The 22516-nt window shown below is 40.3% G+C and overlaps 1 protein-coding gene across 2 annotated transcripts in view; it reads right to left on the bottom strand.

Annotated features, from left to right (window-relative positions):
* FRAS1 (Fraser extracellular matrix complex subunit 1) overlaps nt 1–22516 on the bottom strand; it is a 163599-nt gene that overhangs the window by 55355 nt on the left and 85728 nt on the right. For both annotated transcript variants that reach the window (XM_052681999.1, XM_052682000.1), the window contains exons 18-27: nt 20096–20236; nt 17907–18050; nt 11082–11234; nt 8309–8455; nt 4841–4987; nt 3255–3395; nt 2900–3040; nt 2168–2308; nt 1343–1613; nt 80–161 (exon numbers count right to left, since the gene is read on the bottom strand). In XM_052681999.1, coding sequence (XP_052537959.1) covers nt 80–161; nt 1343–1613; nt 2168–2308; nt 2900–3040; nt 3255–3395; nt 4841–4987; nt 8309–8455; nt 11082–11234; nt 17907–18050; nt 20096–20236 — 1508 coding nt within the window. The remainder of the gene's footprint in view (nt 1–79; nt 162–1342; nt 1614–2167; nt 2309–2899; nt 3041–3254; nt 3396–4840; nt 4988–8308; nt 8456–11081; nt 11235–17906; nt 18051–20095; nt 20237–22516) is intronic.

Below are 22516 nucleotides of genomic sequence, written 5' to 3'. Positions count from 1 at the left end.
TTTGTTACTGCTGCAAGAAAGCAGGGCTCCAAATGGTAAAAAAAAAAACTGAGGTTGTTTCCAAGCTTTGTTACATTACCTGCGTTGAAAATGTTTGAACGTTGATCACCTCAGGATGGGAGAACTGCTGATCACTGACGCTCAAGGAAAGTTGTCCTTTCCTAAAGAAGTTCCCAACAAGCCAAAATACAAGGTAATATAAATGAAGAAATCTCATAGGACTCAGTAAATATATAATTCGTATTTTAAAATATTACGTATTGAGCAAAAACTATTAACTTAGCAAGAAGTGCTTTAGATAAAGGTTTTACAGAAGTTTTTCCTGAAGAGTAACAAAAGTCTCAACATGTAATAAACTATGAAACAACATACCCTCATTTCCTTTTAATTAATGCTATCCACATAGGATGGTGCTTCCAGGATTAAGTACGAATTCTAAATGTCATCTATTCTCAGCTCAACAAAAATGTCATTTATACAGCTCTGAAGCAGAAGCTCCTGTTCTTCAGTGCTTTTGTTTCTTATTTATTTTTCAATAATGCCACCAAGAGTTTTGTACATAACAAAACAAGTACATAACAAAATCTTCATGTTTCATTATGACTACCAGGCAGAAAAACAGCACACGATACAGAAACTCATAATGCTGCTTCAACTCTGGTGAACATAAGCTAACCCTTAGCATCAGAAGAACACCCAGAAAATTTTATTGAAATCAATGATCAAAGAACACCCTAATTTCCACAGGCAGAAATTTAGAGCAACACTCTACCAGTCTGGGCTAAGGCTTTATGGTGAAATAAATCAAGCGTGAAGTTTGGCAGGATGACTGGCTCACTGCCTGGCAGCATGTGAGATCTGCCTCCTTGCAACCTACTTGCAACGTGAGCACTGCCAGATGCTAATCACTGTTAATCGTCCCAGAACACTAACAGGGCTCAAGCTGTAGGCAAAGTCATGATCACTGAAAGCAGGCTATGCTGCAGACCAAATCAGTAACAACATTTCAGCATCTTCCTGACAGTTTCAGAGAACCCTTGTAAGAACCAGCATGATATACCAATTCTAAACCCACAAGAGACTATGTTATGTCTAAGATGGAATCCTGCATCACAGTTCAGGCATATGGATTACCATTACCCCTTACATCATAAAAGGAAGTTTCAGACCACCATTTCCACTATAGCACAATATCTCAAAAATACAATGAAAATATATCTAGTAGCAGTGGGAAGTGTGCTTCAATGTAGGAATGTTTCCAACAGGCAAAGGAATACCTGTTTTCAAGATAAATAAATTTTCTTAAGGCAAGAGTTTAGAAGAAGTATCCACACAGTTATACCTGGATTTCTCTCTGCTGTGCACAAAGCGGACTCTATTCTCCTTCACATCCTTGAAGCTGAAGTGGTCACCTTTGCTCAGCTGCACTTCTTTCCCATTCACCACCATCACTAGCCTGCCATTGGAGGGAGCACTGTCAATATGGAACAAGAGCTGTTCTGTGTCACCATCCAGATCATGCACATCCAGTAAGGAGAGGTCTAGGGGCTTTACCCCACCAATCCCTACTGTGAGGGTATTGTTTACATGGAAGCTTGAAGGATGCCTGCTGACTAAAAAAAACAAAACAAAACACAAAAAAAAAAAAACCAAAACACACACAAAAAAAGAGAAAGAAATACCACTGAATATATATTCTAAGTAAAGACAGCTCTAAGAAAATAATGCACATCTGCATTTTAAGAAGAAACAGCACAAAACTGAGCACCAAAAACGCCTCTGACTGAACATGATTTCTGGTCTTAAAATCTCAACTCTTTACAAGGGTAGATAACAGTAGGACAAGGGGAAACAGTTTTAAGTTGAAGGAAGGAAGATTTAGTTTGGATATGGGGGAAGTTCTTTACAGAGAGAGTGGTCAGGCACTGAAACAGGCTGCCTAGAGAGATTGTGGATGCGCTGTCCCTGGAGGTGTTCAAGGCCAGATTGAATAGGGCGCTGGTCAGCCTGGTCTGGTTTTAGGTATGGAGGTAGGCAGCCCTGCATGTGGCAGGGGAGTTGGAGCTTCGTGATCCTTGAGGTCCCTTCTAACCCAAGCCATTCTATGATTCTATGAAATCTGCTAGAAGCCTGCCAGCTTAGACGCCTCATAAGGACAGAGACCCACCTTCACACTCTCTGGTCCACTTGCTGCCATAGAATCCCTGTCCACAGGCAGAAACGCAAATCTTGTTTTTCAGAAAAGTGTTGCTGTCACAGAGGTGGCAAAGGCTGTCACTGTCACACTCCAAGCATCCATGAGGACAAGCTGCATTAGACACAAAAAACGCAACTCTGAGATGCAGTTAAAACAGAGCAAATGCTGGTGTGCAGAGCTGACCTCCAGGTCAGGACGGAAACATCACTGCTATTACTGTCCTACAACTTGACACAATAAAAGGGAACGGACAAACTGCTTCGATAAAAATAGCCATTGAGAAGTTCCTTCCTCACTTGACCAGCATTTTGCACTGACTACAGAGAACCTGACACAATCTTCCAGTTGGAAGACACGTGCTTTTAAGTTACTGTTCTATCAATTTGAATAAAAGTACTCCAAATATATTTACGTCCTAGACAGCTTCCTAACCCACAAATACAACTGAAACCTTTCTAACAATGTATTTTTAATACTGAGCTTCTATGGACAGTGTATCTACACAGTATTTCATTACTCCAGCATTAGATATGTGTAAACACAGATGCAGCCTGTTATTTAATACTCAGGTTGACTGCATTATCTCAACAGTGAGCTAAGACAGCATCGAAGTGCTTCCTCTTCACTTCAGCATTGCACAGTGTACAGAACACAGCCCACAACCTTGGTTCCTCTCCGCCACATCACACCCACTTCGCTTACCCATGCATTTTTGCTGTGCGTGGTCTGCGTAATATCCCTTCCCACACTTATAAACACACTGAGTGTCCAAGAGGAAAAACGGAGCTTCACAAAGGCTGCACTCATTTGGTTGGTGACACTGAAGGCAATGTTGATCACACCCTGAAAAACACATGCAAAGAGTGAATTCAGTACCCCTTCTGACTGTTTCCCACACTATGCTGTAAAGTCCCCAAGCAGCACAGCTCCATGGTATGCAAGTGGTGGACAGCAGTGAGCAATCTGACATGTGAGCACATCTTCCATGTGCATCAGCTGGAGACAACAGGGCAACCCACTGCTAGAAGCGGTTAAGTGGTAACACTCAAGAACTTACTCTGGCACGTATCTGACTCCTTGTAGAAAGCTGTGGGGCACTGTTCCACACAAGCTCCTTCGTGGAGAACACTGCTCTCCATACACTGCAGGCAGTCGGTCCTCAGGGGGCCTTTACAAGCATTACAGCTCCAGTCACACTCTGGAAGAAAAAGTGTCCAGAGCCCTCTCTAGGGTGAATAGTTCACTGTATAGGTAAACAGCCTAGCACAGTAAACTTCGTAAAATAAAAACTGTTAAAGATACACTAAAAACAAACAAACAAACCCCTACCGTGCTTAGTCCTGAATCACTTACTACACAGGATACATATTTCTTCTTCCCCTCTTGGAGCTAACGTGTCCCAGCTATATCAAATTTGTGCAAACTCAGCTCTTGTTCAGCATTAGCAGGTGAGTTGGAATAGATATCCAAAGTTCCCTACAATTCTGTACTTCAGACCTGCTACCACTAGCACAGGTTTCCTGTCCATACAGTCTGACTTTAACACGTGAATATAAACGCTCCTTCTCTGCAAACAATGTGATTGTTGCTCACAACTATCCACCCTGCTTCACCAATCTCATCCTTCCATTTGACTGTGACCAAAAGAAAATGCAACTGTTGCCCCTCACTGTCCTAATACACAACTGGAAACCAGAAAGATGTCCCCTGCAAGTCTCTTCCCTTCAGTCTCTGTAACAGAGTCCCAGCCAAGCACCTGTGCCAAAGGGCTACTCGGGCTGCTAAGCTACTGTTTGTACGTTGGTGGAACTGAAAGGGTCTTTATCAGTCACTGATGATAGATGCATTTAGCTGATGAGACAAACAAACAAGAAGAATGGAAGAGAAACAAAGATTTACTGAAGTGAGCCCACACAGCATGTCCAAGGCAAAAACGAAAAAAGCATCCTGCCCCATTCCAACACATTGAATACTAGACAATGCTACCCCTCTGAACAACTGCAGTGTTAAAGGGATGACGTTACTTAGCTCAGGTAATGGAGAGAGAAAGTTGGAAACGAACACTAAGCACTCACCTGTACTATATCATCACGTGGCCATGGTAACACACAATAAAGCCATGTTATCCTCACTGATTTCCATTACGGAACTTTCTCCTTGGAAGATTTAGAAATCCTTCAAGCTATATATCTTTTAAATCACTCCAAATTCATTTATTGCAGTCATTCAGTGATGCAGTATTTAGTACGACAGAAAGAAGCAGGGAAGTACACAAGGCCCTATAAGCACTCTAAAACAGATTTACACTGCTAAGCTTCCTCATCATTCAGCTGACCCATAAGTAAATCAGTTCCAAGCCCTGACCCTTAAAAAGTTTGCTGGCTCACTTACTAAATCATTTACAAGAGAAGGATTTAAAATAATCTTGTTTTTCTCTGAAAGGCTGAAGAATATGACAGGTGACTGCTGAGAAACAGGAAAAGTGTAAAAACTCACAAGTTACACGTCACTGAACAACTCTCCTCCCTCTACACATATTTTAAAGCAGGCTACTCTTCAGATCATGCTACAATATAACAGATTATTAATCAAGCAACTTGCATTTTTTTTTTTTTTTCCTTTCAATCAGCATTGCATTTTCACCTTTGCAAGTCCTGGTAGAAAAGTCCAAATAATACTGCTGAGCACAACTCTTATACTGGCATTCTCCAAATAAAAGAACCTTAGCTGGATCTCTACAAGACGTACAGCCAGTAGCTGATTCACAGCTCCGGCACTGGCTGTTGCAAGCTGCAGAAAACAAAAACAAAGAAAATCACTGTAATTATCAGTACACCAACCAATTGTACAAATAAAAATGATGTTAAACTTGCAGTTACTCTACTCAAGAACTTCTTCAGAAACACTAGAGCAGACATCACAGATCATTCTTCTTATGTTCCTTCACACAGCCCTAAAAAATGCAAAAAGCCTTCTTCCCCTTGAAAGTCTCCTTACAGAATCTCCTGCTGCTGCTGCTTCTCTCTTCTAAGAGGATCAAGATAAAACAATGCATAACAACTGCTGAATCACAGCCTGACCCTCCAATTGATCACCTGAGGGGAGCAATAAATCAGCCCTGGGAGCACAGCTGAAGGCAATTCACCTGTACTGCCAGAATGGGTGGAGTCTGGCTCCACCTCTCCTAGACCTATTTAAGAGCTGGCTACAGGGAGGGGGAAAAAAAACTCTTCTGGAGACCCCTTCTCTGGAGTTTTGCAGTAAGCCTAGGATGTAGGTAAGCTTTTTTTGCCTGTTTTTTTTTTTTTTTTTTTTTTGTTGTTGTTGCTGTTATTATAATCTGCTTTGCCAAACTCTCTTGTTGATTTTATAATTATAAAATTTTTATATCCATTGACTATATAACAGACATATATAATGCATATATATTACAATATATATATTGTATATAACAATACATAATAATAAGCTTAAATATACAGCAATAAACTTATATTTAAATCCCCAACTCTGTCTGTCATAGTTCTTTTTAAACAAAATGTGCCTCATGTAATTCTAGACTTAACTCATAAATACACAAACTTAGGGATCATAATGGTCTACTAGAATCCATTTTTTTTAGCCCTAGGACCAAAGACTTCTTAAACTTCACTTGCTGCTTCTTCCTGTTTATTTGTATGGTTTAAAGATTTAGAATTCTAAAGTGCAAGTAAAATGACAAGAGAAGAAAAGTAATCAGATGTACTGAATCTAGGACCAAAAGTCAGATAATTAGATTACCTTAGCTCAGAACTTCAATGTCCTTAGTCTTAACTTGTAGAAATCAACTTCATTTGCTTTTAAATAAAACTAGACTTTTACAATTAACAAATTTTCCAAATACAGAAGTGTAGAAATAATGGCATTGCTCTTCTCAAAATGAGACCCAGTGTTCTTCAAAACTATTACTTGTTTTATCTCAAAAATGTCACCAGAAGTCTCTATCTTATTGAGGTGCAAATGAATTTCCAGCAAAACATTTATCTAAAGAATCTAGTAACTATTTTCAGGTGCTCTGGTACCAGTTCCATTTCACGTAACTTAAAATAATAAGTGGAATAATTACTATTTGTAAAGTGCTATGAAAAAACAACTATTGAAAGTACAGCAAAATATGCAATGAGGTAAAAATGTCCAGAAATTAGACTTCCCCAGAAAGTATGCCAGAACAGCAAGCAAAAGTGTGTCAGAAAGCAGTTCTGTCTGTCAGTTGTATCATCATAAATCTGTAACTGCTTTTTTACTAAATCCAGAAATAACTTTCAAAGCTTTGCACTGTTCTTCAGACAGGTGCTTAAAAGCATCTTAAGAACACACATGTATGCACTCAGCACCTCTATGAGCTTCACTATGAACACGAGTTCCTCAAAAGTGCATGGTGACTAAAATAAACTTTGAAGAAAGACCCAATTTCCTCTGCCTAACTGCCAACCTCTGATTAAACAACTTTCATTACCATTGAGTGGCAGTTTTTCTGCAGCCTGAGACAGTTCATATCTACATGGCTTATAAGCAGTACTTCACTTGAAAAGGCACAAGTGACACTTGGAATGGAAAAAAAAAAAATCCAGTGCACCAACACACTTTGCCTTGAGTCTCCTGCCACAGTGAATGCATACACTTCTCAAAAAGCCATTTGTAAGTGAAGAGATTAGAAATGGCACATCATAGCTGACCTTGCGTGCAAAAATCTATTTGCATTTGAGCTACTGAACCAAATTCAGGAAGGGCACAATCCTCAGAAAAATTCCACTTCTAAGTCTTAATAGAAGAGGCTAAGTGTGGTAAGTAGGCTTTCATTAGAACAGGCCAATCTGGTGTAGTTAGCAATAAAAGAATCCATGCTGCAGGAAAAAACAGTGAACGTCTTGTAGAGTTTTCAGGAAACTAGCCAGGACAGTAAGAATCTCCTGATGCCTTTTCTATTCCTCTTTTTCTTAATTCCTTTCTTTTTTTTTTTTTTTTTTTTTTTAAACTTTCATTATTATTACTGAAGAGTCTTTTTATGTCAACTAAATAATGGTACAAACTCTTCCAGTTATTTTTTTTCAACTCACGCAAGGCATCTCCATTTTCACTGGTAATCTGGTAATGTTGTGAGTTGTGTATTTCAACAAAAAGCAGGTAAAGCTGACAAACGTATAGGCTTCTTCCTATAGCAACCTCATCAGTAAAGAAATTGCATCTAGATGGGATGACATTGATACCTATATTAACTGCTGTGCAACGCTGTTATTCTATCATAAATCAGGGTAATACAGGTAACAAATCTGAGCATTCAGGTTCGGAGCAACCAAGTCCCTTAAACACTCATTTTTAGTTATGCATATTATAATGGGTCGATTCAAGTGAGGGTTTTAAAATATACATTTTTTTAATGTCTCTGGGCCATAATTTTGGCATTTTGAAACATCAGGTCCAATAATTGTGAGGAATAACTCAATTGATGTCAAGGTCAAAGTAAACATAGAATAATATAAGGAAAGAGAGGCCCTGAGAGATTCACAAGGGATAGCAAAAGTAGAATGGCATATTACTAGATTTAATGCCAGATCAATTGTATCAAATAATCAGAAGGTGAAAATACCATAGCTCTACATGAGGATTCACACGTGGGAAAAATGTGGCACAAATGCTCAGGTTGTAATACAGCTTCCACAGCAGACATGGCAGTGAGGAGTGAGAGCAGTCTAAGTAAGAATTGATAAAAGTCTTCTAAATTTGTCAAGTTTTCACAAAGCACACAATCTACCTGCATGTTTGGCTCCTTCTCTACGTACCACCTAGACAATTTAACAAGAAAACCAATGCAAACTCTAGTGCAGATTCTTCCCATGGGACCCCAAATCCTCCTGTTTTTGAAGCCAATAACAAAACTGCAACAGTTCAAATTCAAACCATGCTGCAGGCTCTGTTTCTAAGGCAGCTAATCACTTCTGTCAACTCAGATCACATTTTTAGGCACTTGAAACCTTCCTTCTCCTGGCAATAGGAACAGTAAATGAAGAAGCAAGAAAAGATGTCAGTGAAAACACTGTGGAAAGCACAGATGGCTTGGAGGGAGACACTCACGTTTGCAGGTCTGGCTCTCATCCTTGTAGTATCCTGGAGAACAGACTGTAACGCACATTTTGGTGTGGGACAGAACCAGGCTGGTGTTGCAGGAGGAGCAGGAAAGAGGACCCCTACCTCTGCAGGTTTTACATGAGGGATGACATCCTGCAGGGACAGCAAGAGCAAATGTTTCTGTTCAAGCCAAAACAGATCTTCAAGGCAATTCTGAAGTATTTAGCAGCTGTACTCTCAGAGATTCAGTCCCAAAAGTCCCTATCCAAGTCTAAGCTCTTACTGGTGCTCAGGTGCAGAACCACAAGCATTCTATCTTGTGAAACATGACTTAAATAGATTCAGTTAAGCCCTCTCATTTCTCTTTTTACCCATTCCTTTTTACTTCAATCTTCCCCTTAAGAAGAACTCTACAAGACCTGGCCAAGAAGCATCTATCAGAAAACAGCAAGGATAGGGAAAACAAGTGTCAGTACCCCTTCTCATGCTACCTCTCAACTATTTTCACGTCAGACACTCCTGAGCCCAAAGTACTTTTTTTAGAATCCCCCCTGACAGAACCACTAAGTGCTTTTCTAACAGCTCTATGCATCCCTGAAGATTTATAACTATCCCTTCAATAGGAATTGCACCAGCTACAATCTATTTCAAGAGCCAACACTAAAAGAGAGATAACAGCCCATTTCACAGAACTGTAGGGGTTGGAAGGGACTTCAAAAGATCAGAAACTCTCTGGGCATCCTGTTCCAGTGCTCTGTCACCCTTACCATCCAGAAGATCTTCTGCATGTTAATACAGAACTTCCTACTATAAAGAAAAGACTAAGAAAATAGTCTCCTATTTTCTAAGTTGAAGAACTTATGTCTACTTGGTTGTTCACTGTACAAAAGACATTGTTGCCCCCCTTCCAGCTTTCCTCCCCTTCACTTTGAGATGGGCAGAACTGCTCACAGCATGCAGCATCTATAGCCAGCAGTAGAACGAGCTCTTTTGCTTTCCTTTCATAGTAGCTCCTAACAGTTTGATTTTGCAATATTGCTCAACACTGAGATGGCATTTGCATACATTACAAGATTAGAGCAAAGATGCCATCATTTTGCACATGAGTCTAGAACCAGTTATCTTTGCATCAACGCAACTGCTCACATCAAACTTCCACCTCTTGCTGTATTGACCAGACCCAGTTTTACATGGCCCTTCTGCTTTACAGCCAGCAAATCCACTGTCTGTCTGAAGTAACGAAGTACATTACAACCATTCTTTTTCCCTGCATTTTTAAGAGATATTTTTATGCCACATCTCTTGTTTATCTTCCCTGTTCTCTTTATTCTCTTTCTGCTTCTTAGTTTGGCTTAGAGATTTAAAAAACCACAGCAGAGGCCAATAGATCCTACCAATTTCTTGAAAGGGGATACAAACACACAAAATTATTATTCTATTTTATTTCTTGATACACCTTTACCTAAAGATTGATGTCATCATTACATCTATCAGGCCAAACTGATCACAAGCAAGAGCAGGCAAAGGAATCAGAGAAATGACTGCATTACATTATGATGGAGATCTTAAATGCCAGCACAAACTGTAATATAAGCTTTGACACAGTCTGAATAATGTAAAACTTCTTTTAAATGAAACCTTTATAGCAAAAGGAAGAAATATTATCCCTAGGCTTAAATTTCTAGGAAGGTAAAATATATCTCTCAGGGGTCTTTTCTATTAAATGACACTGAATATATTTCATAAGTCTCTGAGATTTCATTTGTCAAAAACCAAGTAAATAGACAGCTCCCAGTGTGCTTGAGAGTAGCTTCAAAACATTAATCATGAGCAGTCAGGCTGGATTAGAAAATGTTACTTCCAGTAAAAGGTGCAGTTTTGGCACCTACATCTTAATTCTAATGCGCAGAATTTCTTGTTTTAATTTTCTTCTCTTAAAATAAACTGCAGTACTCTTTGCTTTGTGTAGGATGCTTTAACATGTCTCCATTGGCCACATAACAAATGCAGCCTACTTAGTTCTAAGAGTTCAGGAACTGTAAAGCAGCTCAGACACAGTGTGGAACAACATGAAAACTGAAGGAGATACTCAGATAAGTAAAGAAACAGAGAAACAGAAGGCTGGATAACAAAACATTTTGATGCTCCTTCCCCTGTACAGATGAAAAGCTGAATCTAACATACCAGCCCACCTGCAAAGTTAAATGGCTTTTTGCATTAGAACTTGCTAGAGACTTTTGGGCCATTACTGTAGCAAGACAAAAACTGAAAGATTATAAATGTGGAAGGGGATGATACTCCACTTTAGGTAGCAGACTTCCTGAGAAGTTCCTATGAGCAAGAGTTCTATTTTCTGAGCAGAATTTGCATGGTACTTCGTGGAACACACCCAAAAAGCATTTTCAGTGTCTGCATCCTGTAACAGTGCAGGTACTACACAAACTGGAGACCTGGTTAACAGTCACATGGAACATCTCTGTTTGAAATTATCCCTGATTATATTTAAGTAGCTCACTTACAGAATGGACCTCAGAGTAGCCATCTCTAAACAGAACATCGTGTATTGTCATTCTATTCCCTGTGCCACCGCCTTTGAGAGGTAGGATTTCCCACAGAGACTGAAAATCTGCCCCTCACCTCCTCCTCACAAATATAGCCCTACCTGCCACTCATTATAGTCCCACTAGCTCAAGACAGTGGAGCACTGTGGATTAAACAATATGTCTCAAGGATCTCTGCCATCTTGCTGCTACTTGAGGTTTCTACAGGGACTACTCACGTTTGCAGGCGCCGCTCTCTGTGTAGTATCCCACGGGACACTCAGGAACGCAGTGATCCCCGAGGAGCAAGTGACGGGCGTTCTGGCACTTGAGACAGAGGCTGCCAGTGTCCCACAGGTTGGCCACACACTGATGGCACAAAGGATGGCAGTCTAAAGGAAGCAGGAGAGAACGGATACTGTCATCACAAGTGGACAAAACAGAGCTGCTATTGGGGAACACTGCCAAGAACTCAAGGCATTACGAAAGGAAGACAAAATTTTCAGACCCTCTTACCTCTTAATTGGTACCCAAGGGCAAGATGTTGAGCACTGCACTCCCTAATGTCCCCAGTCTATTCCTCAAGCTCTCAGCAATGTGTTTCCCCAAAGCGAAAACACTGCAATGCTCAGGAAGAGCACATGATGGGGATGAGGGCAAGATGAGAGGACTGCTGCTTGAATGTGGCAATTTCTGATTGCTCTCCTTTTAAACATGCACTCCCAGGTGTTTGCAAGAGAGGGGATCAGAAACTACCACATTCATCCTGTGCTCTTCCTGAGCATCATGATGTCTTCATTCCTCCTCAGCAAACATTCTTTGCATCTCTCCTGTCCTACTGAAGCACACTCCATTCTATCTGCCCTTAAGTGAGCATGAGAAAACTGAGTACCAAAGTCAGTTCTAAGGCCTTTGTTTCTCCCAAGTCCTTCTCTGATTTTAGGTGCTTCTACCAACTGATTCACCTTTAACAAACACCCCCTTTTGAAGAACAAAGAGCACAACCTGTACAGCTGTACAATCTTCTCCAATGGTTAGTTCATCCTGATCACATTTTCCCACACAAATGAGACATCCATACCCTGAAGAGGCCAAAGCAGACCTCAAAGCCAACAACAGCATTTAGAGTTCACATGAGAGAGCCTCTAAACCTTTTACTTTTTCTTCTTTTTCCCAGCAGCACACAAACTCATGTCTCCTGACCTTTCCCTGAACCTAGGCACGTCGAAAGATTTTATAACAAACCTTTTGTATGCACAATGGGGCAGTGTAAGGCAACCTGGAGGCCAAATTAATCCTCATTATGGTAATTCAGAAAATTATAAAGGAAATGACGACTGTCTTGAAAGAAATGTAATTATGAGGTTTGATTCCAGTACCTGGCCTCTTGTCAGATTTCTACCAAAGGTTCAACTTTCTGTCTTTTGTCTGTTATGACAGCATTACTACAGATTGTCAGGCAATCTAAATTTACAAGCTGAAGACAGGTTCACATAGGAGTCTGGGGGAATTCTGCATCCATACCTGCAAGAGTATAATTGCAAATGTTGTCTAAACCCAATCTAATTTCTTCTATATATTACATGCATGATCCTCACCAAACAGTGATGGAAAAGCACAGATGCAGCTCAGAAATCAGTACAATCCAGACTGCACACAGGATTCAAGGCTCTTAAAGCAGCTGCCTCCTTCACCTCTTGACATTACTCAGGATGTCTAATCTGCCTACTGTCTGTCCACACTCCCAACCTTTCAGATGGGAAATTAACAGCCAGACAGGAGATAAAGGTGAGCAAAATGAAAGAGTACGCTTAAGACAGTGACCCTCTGAGTTCTCAATCCATCACTGTCAGGACAGCGGTAAGAAGAACAAAGCAGTACGTGAGGACACCCTTAAACTCAGTGACAGACCCCCAAACCTGCTTAAAGGGGTTACTGTATTGCAGACTCCTAACTCTCTACAGAAGAGCTTAATATAACCAGTGCATCAGCCTAAAGAGCATTTACACCTTTACCGTCAAAGCAAGTCAAGGTCTCAAACCTGCCCTGCCATCACTAGAGAGACCTGCCATCTTATTTGCAGCCCCAATGAAGTAAGAAGGGACAGCAAACAGCTTGCCATAGAATACAGTGCCTAATATCATCCACAGGTCCCTGAGTATGTGATGTGATTGTATGTATAGAGCTGAAGGTAGGGGGAAAAGTTTTATGCACTCATATTTAATAAATTAACAAATTCAAATAGTTTCTCATGCTTCCAAGTTCAGTTTCCAAGCTCAAAATAATACCTCTCAAGTTTAATCTCTTTCTGGAACTACTGGTCTCTATCATAGAGAAAATTCTGGCAAGAGACAGTAAGTAACTGAACCTTCCAACTGTTTTTCAGTGACCCTGAACAAGGGACTCCTGTGTACTGTCAACAGGTTCCACAAGTAGAAAATAAAAATGGGACAGGGAAAAGCCAGGGTGCCCAAAGAACTACTATCTTCTATAAATAACCAGGCTCTCCCAAACTATTGCTTAAACATCTATGTATCTACGAAACCAGGTACTGCTGCACTGCTGCAGTACAGTCTCCTCTGTTTGCTCCTAATGTGTTGAAAGAGATCAGCTACTGCTTTATAAGAAATCAGCCTCATCACTCTCTTCCTTCTTTGTAAATCTGCGGATCAAAGAACTCACAATATCAAAAAAAAAAGAAAACCTCCAGATGCTCGTGGTGAATTTGAGGGACATTGGGGAACTAGTGACAGAGTAAAGGAAGAACTGAAGTACTTTGTTTTGGAAAAGATTATTTAAATTTTTCACAGCAGGCTCCCTCTGACATGAGGATGAAAAGAAGCAGAGTGTTTTCTTTATGCTTCTCAATAACAACTCACACTGGTATCTGTATCCTGCTTCTGCCTGCTTCCTGTCCAGACTCAATCCAGCTCAGCCAGCAGGCAAGTTACTGCTCCAGTGGTCTGGGATTCAAGAGGCTTTTATTGCAAGTCAGTCTGGTGTGACTGCCCAATTCCATGAGATTTCTTTCAGAACCCAAACTGCACTCTTCAGAGCAGCACGTTACCACCTTGCTCGCAGTCTAAAAAGAGTTTCCCTTTCTCATTCCCCTTCTTGTTTAATACCTTTATTGCTGACCTAGATGAGGGGATTGAGAGTACCCTCAGTAAGTTTGCAGACAACACCAAGTTGGGAGGTGGTGTCGATCTGCCTGAGGGTAGGGAGGCCCTTCAGAGGAATTTAGATAAGCTGGATCACAGGGCTGACCTGAATGGGATGAGGTTCAGCAAGGCCAAGTGCCGGGTCCTGTGAAAAACTCCAGCTCCAGCTCTTTGTAATGTATCAATGGCTCTCTAAGAGTAGGGCAATAGCTCATTAATTTTACAAGGAGCTGAGTGTATTTCTTGTTCTATGTTCCTTCCAGAATTTTAAGAGCAAGGCAGAAAGGCTTGTTGTAGGCATCCTCCTGCATAAGCTCTTCTGGTTTATTTTTGAACATTTTTCACAACTGCACACAACATAATAAAGCAAAGGCCCAAGCAGCCGAACACAGTGACTCAGAGTTTCCTTGCAAGGAAGATTATTTTTTCTAACTACTCTCACACCAAGTCAGGAAAAGATCAGTGATGAAGCCCCAAGACAAGCAGATGACCTATCCGAAGTACAAAAGCTAATGCTGGTTTTCCTAAGCCAGACAGGAGTTTTAGAAACGGTGCTATTTTTTAAACTGATGCTTGCAACAACATCCAGAAGCTAAATTGGATAAGCAGCTGAAAGAGGAAGAGAAACAAAAGAGAAAAACTAAGTATAGAGAAGACTTGAAAGTCAGCAGAGAACTGCTAAAGCCACAAATGTGTTCCTGTACATACATTTTAGATAAGAAATAATGTTTATGAATTCAGCATTCTAAAGAAAACTGACAGAAATTCAATGTGCTCAGGGACAAGTTGGAAAGACATCAATCCATTGAAACTCATGGCCATTTCGACTTTCTTTTGCTAACATTTGAAATGCTTATTTGGTTAAATGTTATAAATAAGATTCTTTTTCTATTAACAAGGCAAACGTTCCAATCCTCATTCAGGTAATATGTACAATAATGACATTAATTCACAGGCAATGACTTGAAGTGACAGTTGGTTTTTTCCACCCTATGAAATATTTTTCCTGCATGTCTCCATAAAGTATGACAGGCAGCTGCATTGCATAGCAGTCCCTGTAAGTCAGAAAACAGTTCTGCCTGGAGGGTCAGAAATTAGACACAAATGGGAAGATAATTGGAAAAATAAATAAATTAAATACTACTTTGGGAAGCAAAGGAAAAAGCTTTGTTAGATTCTGATGCATATTACATATCATTGAAGTGTCAGGGGTTTTAATGCTTGGTTTTACAGGACAGCTGCTCTTTGAACAGTAATTAATAACTTGCAAGGGCAAACTTAGCAGTTCGATCAGTGCTGAATTAAGAGAGTGAGTGAAATTGAACAAGCTGGATGTGGACTTTTGTGCTCGTAGCAGAATTGGCGACACACATCCTTTTCATAATCATCAGACATAAATTTGGCACAAAAATCAACACACCTAGAACTGCAGATCCAAGACCAAAGCACAATTTTATTTATTATTTATTCTGTATGGCAATAAATGACTGTCCTCCAAGGATTTTTAAGACTTCAGTTAGATAAAGAAACATCACTCCATCTACCTGCAAGATCCCACGGATGTGAAGAGTCCATATGATACAAAGACCAAGTGAGAATACATACTGCCCTCTTAAAGACAGGACAAGCACACGAGTTACAGAGTTAGAGCACAATCAGAGCTCATAAAAGGAACAGTGTCTCCTGATGTTCCTACTATGTTGGAGCTGCAAATCCTTTCCTGTTTTGGGGTTGTAGATCCAAACATTGACACTCAGTGATACCAGGCGCTATGAATCAAGCCTTGAAAACACATTTCTAGCTTGAGAAGACAGCTCTCCAGTGAATCCCATTCAGGGTTTCATACTTGAAAATAAACTCTGCCACTTTGTAAGGAGAGGCTGCATCACCAGAACAAAGCTTGTTAGTTTGCAAGGAACGGATGCATCATCGGATTGCAGTTCAGTTGGAGCCCAGAAAGCCAAGCAAGGTTATCTGCAGGTGATTCATTGCTGTCAGAGTAACGAGCCTGGAGGTCAAACCATGCCCTCCACATTGCTTGCATGACCACACGGTTTGCAATTTCTTCTCCTCATAATTGCCAGGCATTGTGGTGTTTACCTATTCACTTGGGAGCATGCTTATTGCTTTGTGGCATTTCTACAAACTTACAGGAAACAGTCACATAAAAAGAATAATTAAAGCACATAGCACGCATCCAGCAGCAAACATTCCTGAGATAGAATCCTGGTTTATGATAAATAGTATATACATTTTTTTTTAATAAATAAAACTTACAGCTATAAGATCATGTTTCCAGCAGCCTTTTTCACAGGAAACATAATGCAAAGTAACGGGAAAAAAAGGTGGAAGATATAAAGTGCATACAGCTATGATGTTACAGGACATTAGTGAGCATCATTACAGCTCCCGAAATTTTACAGGCAGAAATAGCTCATCACACTGAAATTACTTTCTGAATTACTTGCTGAATTACTTTCATCGTATAATTACTGGACTACTTGAAACATCTTGACTCCCCACTCTCACTTTCTGTTTATCTAGGAATTTCAGGGGATATTTTCCCCTCCTCAGATATTCTGTTCTGCCTCCCTTCTTAGACTGAATAATAACTGTTGTTTACAAGGAAAGTGAAAATAAAATAATCTTCAGAGAGGAAAGTAAGCATTTCATTAAAAAAAAAAAAAAAAAAGAACAAAACTCAAGAACACATAGTGTAAGCAAAAGTAAGTCCCTATGAAAGGGAACCATCTAGATTAAATTGAGAATGATAGCCTCTCAGTGGATACATTTACCACATTTATTGCATTTTTCCCTTTTCTTAGGATTCTGTATCTCATATGGAACTGTTCAACCTAGCATAAGACTCAAATACTGAATCTTTTATTGGTAAAGAAAAAAATGGCTTGATAAAGCTCAGAAATTGCTGGAGCTCTTCCCAGGATATGTTTATATGCATCTGTATGATGGATTAAAAGTGATTTTTCTTTTTAAACAAGTAAATGCAATCAGTGGCTTTTGATGATAGGCTTAAGTGCAGGCATCAAGCACCCACAGTGTATAACCCCTGTGCATAAATCCTATTATCTCTCAAAAATGCACACAGCAATCCTAGCTGTGCCAATTTTTCTTTAGAGCCCCCAGAAATTGCTTCTCTGAATCACAAATGTTTCCTTAGCTCACTTCAGTGAAGCTCTGTGCAGGACCTAAGCAGCCTCCTTGCTCTGGGCCCATCAGGGACCCACATCTCTGAGAAGAGACCCCAGCCTTGGTAACTGCCACCTAGCATTACCAGGTGTTACAATTACCTGAGGCAGCTCCATCTCAGGCAAAGCCAGTGCCACCCTGCTGCAGAGAGAATTCAGGGAAGGAGAAAAGCAAGCAAGATGCCTTTAATAAGCACAGGGTGCTCTCACAGACTGGAAGGACAGGGAATGCAATGACAAGCCCAGTGTAAAAACCAGATTGCAACAAGATGCAGTTACATACTTGGCCTAGTAAATGCAGCTGCAGCCCATCCTACTCTTAAAAACATATTCATTAAGTTATTATTAACCATATGAATGCTCTATTGATTGCCAGGTATATACCAGTCTGTACATGTGATCTCAATCTTCAAACCAGCAGCAAGGCTGGCAGAAGAACACCTGACTCCCCCTCCCTTCCACCAGCTTTACACAATTTGCAATTAATTTCATGCAGCTCACAAAAGACGTGTACAGCAGGAATGGCCAGAGGCTTTGCTGTGTACTATCTACACTGGGGAGTTTCCTAATGGTATCTACGTGATATTTCACCCACAACAGGTATTTTGATTTCTTCCTGGTGTGTGCCTGAGTAGCTGGCAAATACTACAGAAAAACCATCCCTATGTATGACCCAAGGCCATCTCCTCTTACTTACCCACACAATATCCCACCAAGTTGAGATACTGCTCTTCCTTGCAGCTAGTCCTGCACCTTCCAGCAGCCAGAGTTGCGTGGGGATGGCAGGTTAAGCACTCCAAATCAGAAGGGCCATGGCATGTCTTGCATGATGGATGGCAGGCTGGGTAAGCAAATCATAATTGTTGAAATGCTGTTGGTATAGTCTATCTTATATTCTTCCCTCCCCAGGAAAATAGTCTCTACAATAATCATCTACTCCTACAAAACATGGACATAAAACAACACTCAAAGCATCAGTGACTGGCGAGTCATGGTATGGAAGGCTCTTATAACCACACTTTGACTAAATGAGATGAAAACAAGGAGTTGAAAACTGAATAAAAAAAAAACAAAACACATTTATTCTCTGTGTTAGTCAAGGTATAGAAGTACACATCATACCAATAGATTGTCCCCTTTTATTCTTCCCCCTCTAGCATACATATAAGAGAGAGTGGGACTGTACAAACATTATACTGGCATGAGTTGGTATTCACAAGTAGGGAAATGAGGAAATTATTTCTGCACAAACCCTCCCAAAGTGAAACCAATAAAATGTGAAAGCTGTGCCAGCTCGTTAGTTACTCTGTCTCCCAAAAGCTAAACAAAAGCATTGCAAAATAAGCGGTTAAGATTGCTCAAAAGTATTTCATTCAGACTGTTTTTGTATCTTTCCATCTTTACTGCCAGATGCCGTATTTCCATGATTTCCACACTAGATCTGAGGGAGACAGAAATACTACAGCTAATGATCTGTAAAAATATCTTAGAAGTTACTTTAGAAACTTTTCCATGAATAAAAGCAAACAACTTCAAAGTCTCCCACCTCAGGATTCCCCCAGGCTACACACAATTGCTCACTCCCCACACAGAAGATGAGCTTTTCACAGCTGCCATAGCATACAGCGCCACTGTTTAAGACCTAATGCACCAAGTCCCATTGCCTTCTCAGCTTCTCAGAGATAACGCCTGTGAATTGAGCGTTTAGAAAATTAATTCTTTTTAGACAAACCTCTATTAACTGAGCTTCACTGTTCAAAAATTGCCAGAGATACAAGCTGGCAACATAAAGATATCACTTCCCTGACACTGAAGTTTTGTTTCTAAGACATTTACATAAAATGGGATCCAGACTCACATAATACAGCAGTCACCTCAGCTCTAAGATGGCAAAGCACAGCCTCAAAATTGATGAACGTTTATAACAATAAATACATTTACAAGAAATGAATACATTTACTTGTCAGACTGTTTTTCCTCAGACAAACAAATTGAATAAACACAGCCATGAACTATAGAAGCAGTTCCCTTCCCTAAACTTGAGGCCTCCAAGGGCAGAATCAAATACAACTTCAGCAAATTTATCTTACTGCCAAAACAGATGCAGGGAAGCCTTACTCAATGAATGTATTGCAAAACAACAGACAGCTTTCAAATGACCCTGAGGACACTAATCAGATTTCAAATGCCTGCATTTCCCCATCCACTGTACAGAAAAGCTAATAATGAATGGCGCACCCCAAAGGCCACAGTTTTCTGCAAGCAGCATAGAAGATGTAATTATTGCAGTCACTTGGAAGGTCAGAAGTCAGAGCTATCTGTTGAAATGAGATCAAACAACCTGAATGAGAAGGCCACTTGCTGACCAGCGGGCAATGCTAAGACACAAATAACACTGTACTTGCTACTGGTCAAGCACATCCATAGAGGTAATGGCTTTTCTCCCGTATTTGCAGAATTCCTTCTTTTTAAACCCTGCCTTATAACAAGCAGTGGATTAAAAATGAAGCTGAAGCTAATTCAACGTGCTTATCTAGCCAAAGAAAAGTAGACCACGTTTCAGAGCTGGCCAGTAAGACCTTTTCTACAACAGTGCTGGCTAAGAACTTCATCCAAGCCTAGTGAAAAGAAAAGCAAAATATTTTCAGGAGAGCTGTCCATGGGAGTAAAACTGATTATAATTTATGATTCAATCTGTACGCTTCCCTTCCGTTCGGAAGAAATTCCATTTCCCAAAATTGGACCAATCTATTCTCCCCTGAAAATACTTAAATAGCCTCATATAAATCTGACAGCATCTCTAATTACATTCAGAAATGCATTACAGAATGTGCACCCAATGCAATTCAGCAGTATAAGCTGCAGGTGCCTGCACTACGCACTTACAGGAGCAGTGATCTTGCTGGCTGAACAACCCTTCTGGACACCTGGAGAGGCATCTGCCCTCGAGCAGGAGGTGTGAAGCCAGACAGGCTGTACAGTCCTGGGAAGTGTTCCCTATGCAGCCTGCACAGGAGGAGTGGCACTCTGCAGGGAAGCAAAAAAACAAAAAGACAGAAGCGAAAAATCAATTTAGCTCTCTCTCTGTTGCTACTGTCCTTGAGTACAGCAAAATTGCTTTGTTCCCAAAGAGAATAGGAAGGTGTTTCCTTCTCAGGATTCTCTGTTTTATGAAAGGTAGAAAGGGCAAGAATGCAGGAAGACTGTACAGCACGTTTCTGGAAGATAGGAGCAACCACAGATATCTGCATATTTAATTGCTTTGCACCCATGCAGTTCATCTCCAAAATGGAAAGCTCACGCACGACAACATAATATCATTCTCCTCCCTCTAAGAGCTCTGGTTCTTGCAGACTCAGAGTCCAAAATCATCTTTCGCTATCACCCTACAGTTACCCCAGGAAGGATTTTCCATCCAGCACCACTGGACAGTTATCATCAGTCATTCTGGAGCAGTCAGAGTTGGGTTGGCTGCCTGACTTTACAGCTAGCAAAGTGAATATCCATTAAAAGGATTCAGCAAGAAGGATGAGAGTGCAGTTACAATGTCAAGACTTTTCCATTTTAGCCTTTACTGGTACTGATTCTAAAAAAAGTCAGTTTAAAGTAAAAAATCTGATGAAATAAAAATGCAAACTGATTATCTAAAAAAACCTACTCATTTTAAGAGTAGTGGCTCAAGAACACAGATTCAACTGCGTGTTAAACACGACAGAAAACTTCCTGCCTTCTAAGGAGATAAGACAAACACAGGGTTGGAGAGAATAAAAGAATGTAAATGATTTATTTAACTACTGTTAGCTGCCTGTCAGAGTTATCACAAATGCTGTGTCTTTAGGACTATCTCTGTCTCAATGGACTCGAACCAAATCAGAGAGAAATTTCTTAGTTTCAGCAGGGAAACCTGCTGGACAGGTGGACAGAAATATTTCTGTAGATTGGTTAGAAATTCACAAGTACAGAGGTAAAAAATGCAAAACCAACATTATAACCTACATATGAATGCACTTCTTTTTTTCCTGCATAGACAGTGTAGGCTGTCTATGCAGTGTAGGCAGACATGTAACGTCTGCTGTGGGTTTGCATTTTCAAAAGGAGAGATCTGTAAAATTTGTATGAGAATTTAGATGGGTAGCTCTAAGTCTGAAATGGTGAATATTCACATCCTTCTGCAATAAATCAAATTACCACTCTAATCCCTTTACTAATACAGAAGAGCTAATAAAGTGAGGTTGTGCTGACATTCTTGCTCAGTGACATAATTCAGTGCTGTCACCGAACTCTGCTCAGTCCTGTCTGTGCAGGTCTGTTCACCCACTTGAGGCAACGGTATATGGATTTATTTACTTAGTTTCTATACCATAAGCTGGATTCAGACAAAAAAGCCCATTCCCTGCCAAGAGACAGCCACTGCATGAATTGGGAGGTTCTGCATTAATGCCTTCAGGAGCCAGTCCAAAGTACTGAAACTTAGTAGCTTGTGTAGGTCACTGATAAAAGACAGAACCATTCCATACAGAAATTACATTTCTTCCTTTTGAAAGAGCTACTACGGCAAAAAAAAAAAAAAAAAAAAAAAAACCCCACAAAAAAAACAAAACCCCAAAAAACAAAAACCAACCACAACAAAAAACCACCTCTCTCCCCCCTCCAAAAAAACCCACAAACTCCTGTCAATTTGATAAAACACAATTTAAAAAGAATTTATGTTGGATCCACTTCCACTTCCAAAAAATATTGACCAGGAAGAAAAAGCCATCAGTTGTGCTATTGCTGATGTTTTTATTGCTATTCCATCATTCAAATGCTGTAGATTCACTGTCTCCTTGATGGCTATCTTCACATAGGGAAATCATTTCCTCCCATTAACTTCTTTCTCCTTTGCCTTCTGGTGGTCTGTGTTACTGTGAGAGATTCTGTCTCATTCAGAATCATCCTGAATCCATGTGCACTATTTTCAAGATACGGCAATGAGTTTGTTGTACTGACGTTCCATATGGCTGCCACAGTTGGACTATACAGAGCCTGAATGACTAGCTGATACACTCAGACAATATTCTGCAGTGGAATCTCACAGCAGTGGGAAGGCATGCACATACGCTAGTGAACACATCTTAGCCTCTCTTCTAAACTGCAGCCTTCATGGAAATGCTTCCTACTTGGCATTTCAGGAGCAGTGCTAGGACAAGTGCTGCGGGGCACGCATCAGAAGAGCTTTCACAAAAGAAAAGACTGCTGAGGGATTGTTTGACCAGCTACAGGGCTAAAAGTGGACAAAAGCTCAGTCTTTTCTGAACAAGGCTTAAC

The sequence above is a fragment of the Tympanuchus pallidicinctus genome, unplaced genomic scaffold (assembly GCF_026119805.1).
Source record: "Tympanuchus pallidicinctus isolate F22 unplaced genomic scaffold, pur_lepc_1.0 scaffold2, whole genome shotgun sequence".
NCBI lineage: Eukaryota > Metazoa > Chordata > Aves > Galliformes > Phasianidae > Tympanuchus > Tympanuchus pallidicinctus.
Note: the sequence above shows the minus strand (reverse complement) of the source record. Positions and strands in the feature narration are given on the sequence as shown.